Raw genomic sequence first — 14,519 nt, 5'->3', positions numbered from 1 at the left:
TTTAAAAGACATGAGACGCGGAGCACAGACGCTTTTGATTCTGGAGTTCATTAATAATATACAGTAATAACACTAAATTTAAAATGGTTAAGGCGTTTTAGAGTGACCAAAACAACCTTTCAGATGTTTTACAATGTGCTCAGCCTGCTGGTTTGTCCATTCACACACATTTTTATCACCACATGATCTCTTATAACAAAATCACATGACCTTTTTAATGCGCATGCTAAAATTTGCTGGGTAAAGTGTTTCCATTGCAGTTTAAGCGCATCTTTTCTTATCGAATAAAAAGTTTATCCTACTCGGTTATGCGCATACATTTTTTTATGCGCACTTTCAAATTGTATGCACATCTTGGCATTTCCATCAAATGGTTTTTATGCACATATCCAAAATGCACATAAAAATAGGTGGATGAAAACATAGCTAAAAGTTATACATTTCCAAAAATGTTTCAAAATATCTTCAGTTTTCAACAGAAGAAGGAAACTCAAAGGTTTGAAAGTAAAGTAAAGAATAAGTAAACAATGACAGATAATTTTTATTTTTCGGTGAACTATATCTTTAAGGTTCATGGAACAATTTTGTAAACATGTAATGAATCTTAACATTTCAGGTTGTCTATGAAAGCTTGTAGGCTGATTTACTACAGCCTAATACTACAGAAAATACTACATAAAGTGAGTAATAGCCCATTTATGAAACAGTTTAAATAATTATTGATTGACACAAACTTGCTACTTAAAATTAAAATCTCAGCACTTCATTTTTAGATCACCGATTCATTTACAGAAGATAATGTTCATGTAGTGAATATTTAAGCAATACAGAGGAATACATAAAACAACCCCGGAATGCAATTAAATAAAATGTTTATGACAAAAATGTTATCTATATGTTCTTATAAAATTGTTCATTAATTAAAAAAACTAAATAACAAACAATAACAAAACTGAATATTTGTTTTGTCATGCTTATTAGTGGATCACACTGTTAGCTTAGTAACATGCTAACACCAAACTCAAGCAAAATCAAGTGGACTCTGAGTAGAACATTAGTCATATACAATGTAGCATTTGATCATATTGTCAGATTTCTTTGGTATTATGATAAGGCAAAGAAATGAAAAGAAATAAAAACCAAATAATTTACAAATTTTGAAAAATGCTATTGAAAACAAACGATTAATTGAAACAAATATTCTAAATATTAAACATATAAGCCTAAATATTCTAACCAAGGAATAGTTTATTAAAAAGATACTAATTTAATATCAATTATAAAAAGTTGTAAATTGATTATTTCAGTGTTGCCAACTTAGCAATTTTGATGTTAGATTTAGCAACTTTTCGTACTACTCTAGCAACTTTTATTTCAAAAAGCACTTAGCAACAAATTTAGCAATTTTTAACATACATTTGGCTACTTTCAGCAATTTTTAAAAAGTGACTCAAAAGAGCAGTGGCTGTAGGCTTCACTCAGTAGAGTAAATTGCTAGCTCAGATTGTTTTTCATCACTGTTAATTTACTGATATTTGTTAGCATGTATAATTGTTGGTAATTTAGGTAGCAATACATTCCAACAGTGCTATAATTGTTGTCACTTTCACAAATGTGTTAATTTAACAAGTTAAAAAAAGCACACAAGCTGTGATTGTTTAAAAGAATGTACTTGTTAGTTATCAGTGTTATATTAAAAACACAGAAAATTCTTATCAAAAAGTGTTTGTATTACTTTTACAAATAGTCGACTCTATTTTTCATGCAAATCTAAATGGACATATTTCAAATGTTTTTGCTGAGATGGCCAGTCAATTTGAGAAAACATTAATTATTTTGTATACTACATAAAGATGTAGTTTTGAGTTGCGATTACACAATGACGTCATCACCCAAAGTAATACGTTGACAAGAACCTATTTATTGTGCATCTGGATGTAATGTTTAAATATAATATAACACACACTGCCTCAGAGAGTAGAGACATGACTGGCTTTTATTTTCAGGAGGTGTATTTATTGTTTATTTATTTTTTTATTGCACAACCGTCAGGAACAAACATACAACACAATAAAAAATATGAAACACAAAAAAACTATGGTAAAAAACAAAGGACATGATGGGCTTAAGCTTGCCAGATACTGCGTGATGACATCACTGATATGCAAATTAGTGAGTGATGTCATCTGGCAACATTTTACTACTTTTTAGGCAGGCTTTAGCTACTTTTCATTGGAAATAGTTGGCAACACTGGATTATTTTCTAGATTCTGTTTCCAATGATTTGCAGAATGCCATTATTCCTCTGTCATTAATTTGTAAAAAAAAAAAATGTTTAGATTGCTCGTCAACTCTGTTGCTGTGATATTTCAGTGAACATTTTAAAAACAATAATATGATGAAAATACATAAATATGTTTAAGAAATACTGTGTGGTCTCTGCTTTGAGGTTAGCATCCTAAGCTAGTAGCAGTTTATTGATAGTTTAAACAAAAATGATTAACATGATCAAATGTTTTTCATCATATTTAAGCAGTATGACTTATAAATGATGGTTTCAGTTCAGTTTATTGTAAATGATACATGAGTTGTGTATCATTCCAGTTTAGGAAAACTAAATGCTTATGGTCATATGGTTATGTGTGGAAATCCCTATTTTGCTGAGTATTCATATAACCAATCAGTCACATCTAAAGTGAAAGCATTTCAGAGACATTATCCATACCTAAGGTCTTAAAGCTGCATTAGCCTAATAAAACACTGCTTAATATTAAGATGAAAAGATTTTTAAAATAATTTATTGACCTCTATGTGTATGTCTACGTTATTTATGACATAATATAACTACTGTACTTACCCTATGCATCCAAAACAAAGTAGGTTCTACTTTAATTAATAGTGGGCAAAGATTGATCGCATCCAAAATAAAAGTTTGTTTTGACATAACATACACTCACTGGCCATTTTATGAAGTACACCTTACTAGTACTTGATTGGACCCCCTTTTGCTTTTAGAACTGCCTCAATCCTTCATGACATAGATTCAACGAGGTACTGGAAACATTTCTCAGAGATTTTGGTCCATATTGACATGACAGCATCACCCGGTTGCTGCAGATCTGTCGGCTGCACATCCATGATGCGAATCTTCCATTCAACCACATCATAAAGGTGCTCTATTGGATTGCCACCTGGTGACTGTGGAGGCCTATTTGAGTACAGCGAACTTATTGCCCTGTTCAAGTAACCAGTCTGAGATGATTCGCGCGTTATCCTGCTGGAAGTAGCTATCAGAAGATGGGTATACTGTGGTCATAAAGGGTTTGGACATGGTCAGCAACAATACTCAGGTAGGCTGTGGCGTTGACATGATGCTCAATTGGTACTAATGGGCCCAAAGAGTGCCAGGAAAATATCCCCCACACCATTACACCACCACCACCAGCCTGAACTGTTTATACAAGGCAGGATCAGTGCTTTCATGTTGTTGACGCAAAATTCTGACCCTACCATCCAAATGTCACAACAGATATTAAGACTCATCAGATCAGGCAACGTTTTTCCAATTTTCTATTGTTTAATTTTAGTGAGCCTGTGCAAATTGTAGCCTCAGTTTCCTGTTCTTAGCTGACAGGAGTGGCATCCGATGAGGTCTTCTGCTGCTGTAGCCCATCCGTTTCAAGGTTTAACATGTTGCGCGTTTAGAATAGCTCTTTAGCATACCTCCGGACCATGTTTACATGCCTAAATGCATTGAGTTGCCGTCATGCGATTGGCTGATTAGAAATTTGTTTTAACGAGCAGTCTCACAGGTGTACCTAATAAAGTGGCAGATGAGTGTATGATGTATATTTATTATGTATAAATAATATAGGTAGGCATAGATTCTTAATTTTTTATTTAGATTAATCTCACTGTAATCTTGGAATTAATCTAGCTTAATCTAGATTAAAATGGCTCATTTGAATCCTGCCAAAGGCATTAAGAATATGTGTGTTACCCAAAAAAATTACTCAACAAGTTTTTAAGAACCGGTTTCTGGTAGGTGGCGCATTACACCAGGAGCTCATCTCCTGTTTTCAAAATGAATCACAAAATGCAGTTGGAAGGGCATCCGCTGCGTAAAACGTGCTGGATAAGTTGGCAGTTCATTCTGCCGTGGTGACCCCAGATCAATAAAGGGACCAAGACGAAAAGAAAATGAATGAATGAATAAATATCTTTGTTACAAGTTGGTTTTGTGTAGTTTTGTTTTAATGTATGTGTATTACATATAGATAATAAACATGCATAATACACACGCAAATATCATGTTGAAACAAAATTTATTTTGGATGCAATTAATCACGATTAATTTTTGTCCAGCACTAGTATTAATGCAAACATGCACTCGAACCAAACTGTTCACTGACCATTTTTTAAGAAATATTTATTTGTAATAAATCTATATTCACAAAATTGAATCATGAATCAAATCCGAGAGCTTGTGAATCAGAATTAAACAACATAGTGACATTTGTATCAACACCCAGCCCCAGGTTAGCAGTAGCTAACTGCCTTTTTAGGTAACAGCTATCCAAACTTTAGCTAGTCACACTTGTTTCGCTGACAAACATTTGAGTATAAACGCGTTGAGAAACACAATAAAGCACTGAAAAATGTCAACAGGAAATATGCATTTGTTTGGGGGTGGAGCTTTACCTATGCCAGGGGGCGGAGCTTTTCTGAGACTGTGAGTAGGGCTGTTGAGGGATGGAGGATGGCAGCGTTCGACACCTACACTACACAGCATGTTCAACAGCACCTTACGGTTGGAGCCTTCAGTCGGAGTGCAGGATTAAACGCATGCCACACCATGCACACGCAAGACAAGAAAGAAAAGGTGAGTACATGCTGACTGAATGCATGAATGAGAAAACAAAACAGCATGGGTAGAACATGACATTTCATTCTTATGGTTAAATGCACGAAATGCAGGCATTAAATGGTTTGCTGCGATGATCTTTTGTCGGCCAATCTAAACATTAGGACTTGTCAGACAGCTTCAGCTGTTTTTCATAGAAAAGAGCCACTCCTTATGATGATGATGAACAATTTAAACTGTCAATGTAAGTTTTGTAGACCTCAAAAAAAAATAATAATAATAATTAGGGCTGCACAATACTGGAAAAAATATGCGATGTTGTTACTGAGTGTTGCAATAACAATATCACTTACAATATAATTAACTATAAAAAAACATTACTTTATCAGCACTTTTTATGTAAATATCCTACTAAAATAACCAGATAATAAATATTTTCTCAGCTAATTGTATCTAATACAAACAAAACATTTAGACTTTGAAACATTACGAATAGCTGAAAACTTTGGCGGAAATTCTGATTTGTATTGACTGTTGTAACTTTTTATGGAGTCAGATCAGTCTCAAAAAATAATACATTTACAAAATGAAATTCATTCAAAATCCATACAAAATCCTATCTTGAATTCAAAACACGATTCAAAAGTACGCAGATCTAATTTGTAAATTTTAAACACTATTCAAAAGTATGCAAGTCTAATTCTTAAATTCACAACACAATTCATAAGTATGCAAATCCAAATAATAAATTCAAAACAGGATTCAAACGTATGCAAATCTAATTCAAAAGTTCAAAACACGATTCAAAATAAGTAAATCCAACTTGTAAATTCAAAGCAAAATTCAAAAATACACAAATCGAATTTGTAATTCAAAACACGAATCAAAATTACCCAAATCAAATTCCTAAATTCAAAACACGATTCAATTATACACGAATTCAACTCGTAAATTCAAAACACGATTAAAAAATACACTGATTTAACTCGTAAATTCTAAACGCGATTCAAAAATACACTAATTCAGCTCGTAAATTCAAAACACGATTCAAAAGTAGACAAATCCAATTTAGAAATTCAAAACACGATTCAAAAATACACAAATCCAATTTATAAATTTAAAGTGCGATTTAAAAATATGCAAATTCAATTTATTTGGTGAAAATATTTTTACTTGTGAATTTACAAATTGGGTGTTTGAAAATTGACAATTTGGATTTTGTTGCTGATTTATGCATTTGGATTTTATGTGCTGAATTTTATTTTCTGAATGTATTATTTTTGAGACTGATCTGGCTCCATATTTTTCCCTCTTTTGTCTCCCATCTTTAATGTTTATTTTCAGCTCTAGGTTCAGCTAACAGCACCTACTGGAGAAGCAAGGATGAAGACAGCAAAGGCACCATAATTAGATTAGTCACATTTGGATAAACAACCTATGAACACAGCACACAAATGTTTGCGAAAAAAATAAATCTCTGCAATATGGACATTACATATACTATCATCACAATCATTTTCCATTATATTATGCAGCTCTATATTTCAATGTCAAGTTTGAAAAAGCATTTGACAGAAAAGATAAACAATTTATTTTAGATTAATAATGCATTAACAATTTCATCATAATCTAGCAAAAAACTAATGTAACTTAGAAAATGTAAATGTTTATGATTTGCTGAAATATTAAAATGTATAAATTTAAGGCACAAAAATAAAACAAATAATTCGACAAATGAATTTTTAACACACCTGCACTGTGAACCAATTCACATTTCTAGATGTTGCGTATCGACAAAATGTACTGTTGTTAATGGTGAGATGGATGCAGGGTTTGAAACTAACATTCACCAACTTGCCAAATGTGTGTCAGTACTGACTGTGGCTGGTAACATGTATCTGTTCATAAATAATACATCTGTAAATTTACTATCATTTTACACGCGGTTGCTATAATGACCCTCCAACTCAAACAAGCCTTTCACATTAGCAAAATAAGGCATAATGGGTATCATTTATTAATATATATCTCATGATATTAAATAACATTTCCTGATTATGTAAGATAATATCAGAATTTTAGTATTTATTATTATATTTATACTGTTTCTGATGCCCTGAATGACAAGACTGCACTGTACAGATAAAACACATCCAGATTTGTATATTTAAGAAGTTGTTTTGTGTGCATGTATATATATCCACCATGTATGTGAACGGTTGAAGTCAGAATTACTAGCCCTGGTTTATTTTTTTCCCAAAATTTCTGTTTAACGGAGAGAAGATTTTCTCAACACATTTCTACACGTAATAGTTTTAATAACACATTTCTAATAACTGATTTATTTTATCTTTGCCATGGTGACAGTAAATAATATTTGACTAGATATTTTTCAAGACACTTCTATACAGCTTAAAGTGACATTTAAGGGCTTAACTAGGTTAGGTTAGGTTAACTAGGCAGGTTAGGAAAATTAGGCAAGTTATTGTATAACGATGGTTTGTTCTGTAGACTATCAGAAAAAATATATAGCTAAAATGGGCTAATAATTTTGACCTTAAAATGCTTTTTAAAAAATTAAAAACTGCATTTTATTCTAGTCACCTCACAGCAAGAAGGTCGCTGGGTCGAACCTCAGCTCAGCTGGTGTTTCTGTGTGGAGTTTGCATGTTCTCCCTGCCTTCACAAGGGTTTCCTCCGGGTGCTCCGGTTTTCCCCACAGTCCAAAGACATGCGGTACAGGTGAATTGGGTAGGCTAAATTGTCCATAGTGTATGAGTGTGAGTTAATGTGTGTGTGTGGATGTTTCCCAGAGATGGGTTGCAGCTGGAAGGGCATCCGCTGCGTAAAAACTTGCTGGACAAGTTGGCAGTTCATTCCACTGGGGCGACCCCGGATTAATAAAGGGACTAAGCCGACAAGAAAATGAATGAATGAATATATTATCAGACATACTGTGAAAATGTCTTTGCTCTGTTAAACATAATTTGGGGAATATTTAAATAACAAAAAAATTCAAAGAGGGGTTAATAATTCTGATTGTAACTCTATCGATTGGTCGATCGATCGACCGACCGACACACACACACGTTGTACAATGAATGACCTTTGTTTTTTTGAAAAGCTATTTAAATAAAATATATTATTATTATTATTAAATTATACGCCCATTCCTACTTCATTAGATGTAGAAGTTAATAATACACTTATTTCTATTATTTTATTTATTGATTAAGCTTGGGATAATTGAAAATTAGGCGACACAGTGGCGCAGTAGGTAGTGCTGTCACCTCACTGCAAGAAGGTTGCTGGTTCGAGCCTCAGCTCAGTTGGGGTTTCTGTGTGGAGTTTGCATGTTCTCCCTGCGTTCGCACGAGTTTCCTCCAGGTGCTCCGGTTTCACCCACCCACATTCCAAAGACGTGCGGTACAGGTGAATTGGGTAGGCTAAATTGTCCATAGTGTATGAGTGTGTGCGTGGATGTTTCCCAGAGATAGGTTGCCGCTGGAAGGACTTCCACTGCTTAAAAACGTGCTGGATAAGTTGGCGGTTCATTCTGCTGTGGCGACCCCAGATTAATAAAGGGACTAAGCCGACAAGAAAATTAATGAATAATTGAAAATTAACATTTAAGTAGGAGGGGAAATATTGAAAATGTATTAGAGAGATCAAAAATCGAAGAGAATTTTGAATCTGAATCTGATTAGCACATTTACTTGGCACTACTCATTAGCAACGCTTGCATATTGGCCTGTTTGTGTCCTTCCTATTTGTTCATTTGTTCACAAACTAAAAATCTTCTTAAGCAAAAGGGAGCACATCCGGCATCAATATTAACACGATTGTCTCCTTTTAAATATTCCAGTATCGATACTCATCGTAAGTATCGATATTTTTGACAACACTAGTCCTAAATGGCTGATTCCTAGGCCCACGTGGAATCTGCGTGCGCAGAAATCCACAGATTTCCGCAGATTTTTTGCCCATCATTTAGTCTATTTATTTACTTGTGTAAATTTATATTCATTTAGTTTTTAAATAAATTTTAGTAATATTATTGACTAATATGAAAGTGTTCATTTGATTTATTTACAATACAAGTCTTTTAGTAGATATGTTACATGAGAAACTTGCTTGGTTAACCAAATAAGAAGATCTAATTGGACTTGCATTGTAAACATTAAATAAAAGTTAAAGGGGTATTATTTTTATTTCATATATTAAGTTCTTAGTTAAGGTACTCCTAAAATAATTGTGCATAAATCTGCAGATTTTAACTAAATTCTTTACAGAAATAGCAAAAAATGCCCGTAGATTCTGTCTGGGCCTACTGATACCTTAAAAATTAGCATTCAAATGAACTACCTAGCAGGAAATTTCAAACCCTGGTTAAATGACATTACTTTGACGTGCAAACACAATAAATGCGGTCATGCAGCACACTTGATACACTGTGCATCTAGAAAAGTGAAAAAGCCTGTTCTGCACGTCTAATCTGTCATATACATCGCTGACAGCACATCGTTCTCTCACCCTTGCTGGTTCTGGCAGCGATGAGGCCTGGTGTTTCTCCAACATCGTTATGAACCTCCACATCAGCTCCAAACACCATCAGGGCTTTGATCAGGTCCATGTTGTCCAGCTATGGGGACAAACAAGACAAAACTACTTTCTTTTTTTATTATTTAAGAAATATTTGAGAGGTGATTAACGTCAGTTAGAATGTGATCGGATTTACACATTCGGGAGAGATATTTATTGTTCTTTTTCTCTCATGCTCGGATTAAGTTATTTTCTGTGGTGACAGATTAAATCACAAGATGTGAGATGAGACCTGTGTGAGCCTGGATTGATTTGTTTTTGCTGTTACACTCAAGTTGGGAGAGCATTGGCAATTGCTGTTTTTTTTTTTTTTAATCAACGCATTACAGGACGTCTTTCACGCATTTTCGGAATGTGCCTGTGTAAGTAACATGAATCGTTCACATATCTTTTGCGACTTTATTGTCTGAGTTGCAAAACGCATGGAAAAGCTGTCAGAAGACAATCAGTGCAGTCGCGCACACACATAAGAGACACACTGCCATCTCACACAGAGCATGCTGGCCAAGAGTGCGTGTATGTATGTGTGTGTGTATTTGTGTGTGTTTACAGCCGTTTGACTGATAAGTATGGATTTGTAGCTAAGACATTAGCGATGAACATAATTTCCCGTTGTTTACATCTTTGTTACAACACACCGTTAAGGCTAGACGCTGTACATGTTCAATTTTAACAAATAAAAACACTTACAGGTTGTGTGGCTCAGAGTTCACAGCGTCTCCTTGCTCCATCTTTGAGGAGATTTTAGCCGAATCCAGCACTGAACTGGGAGAGATTCTGGCAGCTGCGTTTTGTCAAATCATGCTTGCTGTGCATTTTATAGTTCTCTGGAACATAATTAATATTGAACTGTTAGCACTTCTGTGCTTGTGTCGTGTCATTTGGAAGCCCAACAACAGAAACAGAGAAGCTCTGTGGAAACAGCAGGATGGCAATTCTCCCTCTGCAGTATAGTTACAGCGCCTCTGGCCACAGCCTTTATCTGCGCAGTGTGGGATGCGCAATAACAAACTTTTTTTGATCTCACAGGGGGCGGAAGTATTTTTTGTAGTCCCCAAAATTCGTTCATTGTAGGCTTTGCTAAGCTAACTCTGTAAAAATCAAGGTCTCCCTTTGCATTGAACTTTGAGCATCTTACATTCAGAGATGCTGCTTATGTTCACACAGCTACATTACACATCAACTTAAGTTTAAAATATGAGATCATAGTGGACCACCCCTTTAAAGCAACATTAAGGGCCCTATCATACAGCCGGTGCAATGTGGCGCAAGGTGCGACGCAATTGTTGTTTGCTACTTTCAGCTTGACGCAAGAGTCGCTTTAACATTTTTCGCCACGCTGTTTAAATAGCAAATACATTTGCCCTCATATGTGTGCCCATAGGCGTTCTGGTCTAAAAAGGGAGGCATGTTGAGGCGCATTGCTGGCGCGTTGCTATTTTGAGAAACTATAACAGATTTTTCAATAGACCAGAACAAAGCCGCTCTATTGTCCAGCGCAGAGGGTGTTAGTTGTGCCTCCCTTGCACACTGCTTAATACACACAAGATGTAGAGCATTACGCAAATATCTTTACCTATGAAAAATAATTTAAATATTAAGGATATATATAGGATATAATAAGAATGTATGTAGGATATAAATATAAAGCATTAAAATATTACAAAACATTATTATGTTATAGCATACATAAACATAAAAATCACTGCCTTCATGCCTTCTTCATCTCGGGGGGCTTTTTTAGTTTATTCATAACAATTTGCTTATGTGTAATGTTATCATTATTAGCAGTATTATTTATTATATCCATATTTATATTTGTTTTATTAAAAACAAGCTTAGATTTGCCCACCTGGCAGGTTTTAGGGTGCTTTCACACCTGTAAATCGATTCAGTTGTTCCGAAACAGAGATTACTATTGTTACATTGTTGCTTTTTGCTCTTGGTGCAGTTCACTTTCACACGGCAAAATTTCTAATCAGACCAAAAGAGCTAAAACATGTTACGAATGACAAAACTCTCCTCACATTGGTCAGAGTTTCATGGTTTGTTTTGCAGAGCTCAGCTGTCAGGGAAGGTGATGGTTTGGTGGTGTTTGACAAGGTGCGCGCGACGTGTCTGAAGAGCGAGGAGGGATGCAGTGGGGAGGGGTGAGAAAGGTGCGCATCGTATAAAGGACCGGGAGGGAGACGCGCGATTTCTGGGAGATTATCACTCGTTTGCGGGGATTCAGGAGTCTCTGTGCTTTGCAGGAGACTCCTGAAACTTCCAGGAGACTTGGGATGTTTGTAATGACCTCCCGCCCTACTCATAATTCTCTCTTCGTATAGCTGTATGCATATTACATATCCATAAAACACTGTGATATAACCAGGCTCGGATCGTATCGCTGTCTCACTACAATCGATCCGCTCCAGAGTTTGTTTCAATCGAGCCAAGATCACCTCATTCAAGCGATCTCGGAGCAATTGTTTTGGCACGGATCCTATCGCGATTGATGGATTCACATAGGCCAAATGAATCGCGCTAACTGGGCAAACGAGACAGGTTCCAAAACAAAAGTGTAGGTGTGAAAGCACTCTTAGGCCGTACTCACACTAGGTACAGTTGCCTCGAACCGGGCCAAAGCACGCTTGTCCCCCCTCCCGTCTCCCCCGACGGCCTGCACTCACATACATTTGGGCCTTGGCACGCTTACGTCATCGATGCTGCGCTCTGCGCTGTTTAGTGAGAGGCGCTCTCAGCAGCACAGAGGAGATTTCTCTTGTTATATCATTTCAGTCGTTTGTTATGCAGTGACATGCAGTCAAATATTTTGCCAAACAGTCCTTATGGATGTGGTGACACGCAGTCAGATATTTCGCCGAACAGATCCGCCACTTTTGATGCTCATTCTTTTGACGCTCACTTTGACGTTTTTTTTTAGGTTTTTTAACCACACAATTATTATTGTTCATTTATTCGTTTGCTGGAAATTAGAACTGAATTTAGAAATAGTTTTGAAACAACTAACAAAGGAAATGAAGTATTTATAGGCTAATTGATGCTGTGCGTATAAGGTTTCCCTATCCACGAAAGCGAAAGTACAATGAGAAGGCTTTTCTCTCATTCTCGTGCTTCAGATGCTTTGTTTAACTGTTTTCTCTCTAGTGAAGCATTCAGTTTTTCCACTTACAAAGTCGTCATGTAAATAGCAAATGCGCTATGGCGCGACGCAACTGACTCTTAAAAGGAATGAGAGATAAGACTCTGATTGGTTTACAAAACACACCTCAAAACACACCTAACTCATTAAGAAAATAAGCTCAACCCTTTTAGAACACGCGCCACAGCGCAAAGTGGATTTTTCCATCCTTATATTAGCAAAAGTGGATTCTGACATGCCCCTAATACGTTTGTTCCCTGCGCTTTATACTTTAAGAATGGATCGTCAAAATAGAGCCCTTAAGGGGTGGTCCACTATGATATCATGTTTTAAACTATAGTTGATATGTAATGTAGCTGTGTGAACATAAACAACATCAATTTCAATTTAAAGGGAGACATTGGCTTTTACTGAGTTAGCTTAGCAAAGCCAACAGCAAACAAAGTTTGGGGACTACAAAAAAATCCATCCGGGTTAGTGAAATCACAGGGGCTTTCAGTTGCGTGCATTCACCTCATGCACACACCCTGCGCACCAAAGAGGTGTGGCTAGAGGCACTGTAATGTTATAGCAGAGAAAGCTAAAATGCTGTCCAAACACTGCTATTTCCACAGAGCTTCTTTCTTTATTTGAGCTTCCAAAGGACACGACACAAAGACAGAAGTGTTTACTATTTAATTTAAATTGTGTTTCAGAGAATTATAAAAAAAGATATAGCTAGCATTTGACAAAGGACAACTTTCAGAATCTCTTCCAATTCAGTGCTGGATTCGACTAAAAACTCCTAAAACCGATATAGCTGTGGAGCCACAACCTGCAAGTAATTTTTTTTTTTTTTTGTTAAAATAGATCAATTACATGCACAGTGTCTAGCGGTAATGGTATTTTGTAGTAAGGACGTAAACAAGGATGTAAACAATGAGAAATGCTATTTGGCACTAATACCAATTTAGCTACAAATTCATATTTGTCAGTCAAATCACTGTAAACACACACAATCTTTAGCAGCACTGCAGTGTCTCTCAATGCAGCCGCTTTCTGTGCATTCTTCATCTCAAATAATGAACTCTGATTCAGGCTCAAACTGATTCAGCTAACAGCTACTCTGGTTGACAGCATTTACACAGCCCCAAAGCATGTGCTAATAGAGGTGTGACGGTTTTCCTGGTGAAGTGAAGCTGATCTGCAAATCACAGCACATTATTTTAGCTGACCAATCAGAGCCATTTGAGGGTGGGCCTTTCGAAGAAACTAGGAAACATTTCGTTTTCATGTTAGCCGAGTAGCTGTATATAATCAAAGTAAGATATATAAAAAAATAACGTGATTTTTTTTACAAATGAAGCATGAGCACACATTGCTTTGCATCTCATAAACAACCAAGTTCTACAAATACACTCTAGACCACCCCTTTAAAAAATATTACATGTAAAAACTCAACTTATAATTTAAAACAAACAAATAATACGCCAAGCACAAAAGCAGTACAGGTACAATGACATTTGATCTTAAAAACTAATTAACAATTTACATGGGTAAATTGGTAAAAATGGACATTTTACACCTAAATAAGGTAAAAACAAGATAAATTAATAAAAATGCACCTTTAAATAAAACAGAAACTAGAAATTTAAAATACAAATGAGAAACTATACTTTAAAAAAGTGTAAAAACATACAGAAATTATCATCAAAAATGTCTATTATTGTTTTTAAATCTTAACAACTTTTGACAACTTTTTTTTATTGTTGTGGTAAGAGCTGATTTTTGTTTAATAAAACTATTATACATAAAATATAAATCAGAAGATAAAAACTTAAACTAAAGTAAGTCTTGTTGACTAAAAGTCTCACTGAAATAAAATCAACTTAAGTACTGAAATTCTCAAAAACTGCATTCAGTTGCATT

The 14,519-nt window shown here is 35.4% G+C and overlaps 1 protein-coding gene and 1 long non-coding RNA gene across 15 annotated transcripts in view; one reads left to right on the top strand and one right to left on the bottom strand.

Annotated features, from left to right (window-relative positions):
• The window catches only part of pla2g6 (phospholipase A2, group VI (cytosolic, calcium-independent)), a 50,077-nt gene that overhangs the window by 23,920 nt on the left and 11,638 nt on the right, over positions 1 to 14,519 (bottom strand). For 7 of the 14 annotated variants that reach the window (XR_015521131.1, XR_015521130.1, XM_087302541.1 and 4 more), the window contains 2 exon segments: positions 9,398 to 9,506; positions 4,702 to 4,818 (listed from right to left, as the gene is read on the bottom strand). Coding sequence is in view for 10 of the 14 variants with exons in the window: in XM_087302541.1 (XP_087158667.1) it covers positions 4,702 to 4,818; positions 9,398 to 9,506 (226 nt within the window). In the remaining 4 variants the exon portion in view is untranslated. 14 annotated transcript variants of the gene reach the window in all.
• LOC147838587 (uncharacterized) lies at positions 2,004 to 7,943 on the top strand. The gene is made up of 3 exons (XR_015522241.1): positions 2,004 to 6,945; positions 7,342 to 7,463; positions 7,779 to 7,943. It is a non-coding gene; the product is annotated as an uncharacterized LOC147838587 (long non-coding RNA).

Source organism: Danio rerio, chromosome 22 (genome assembly GCF_052040795.2).
Source record: "Danio rerio strain M-AB ecotype USA chromosome 22, GRCz13ab, whole genome shotgun sequence".
In the NCBI taxonomy this organism is placed as follows: domain Eukaryota; kingdom Metazoa; phylum Chordata; class Actinopteri; order Cypriniformes; family Danionidae; genus Danio; species Danio rerio.
This window is presented reverse-complemented; position numbering and strand designations above follow the sequence as displayed.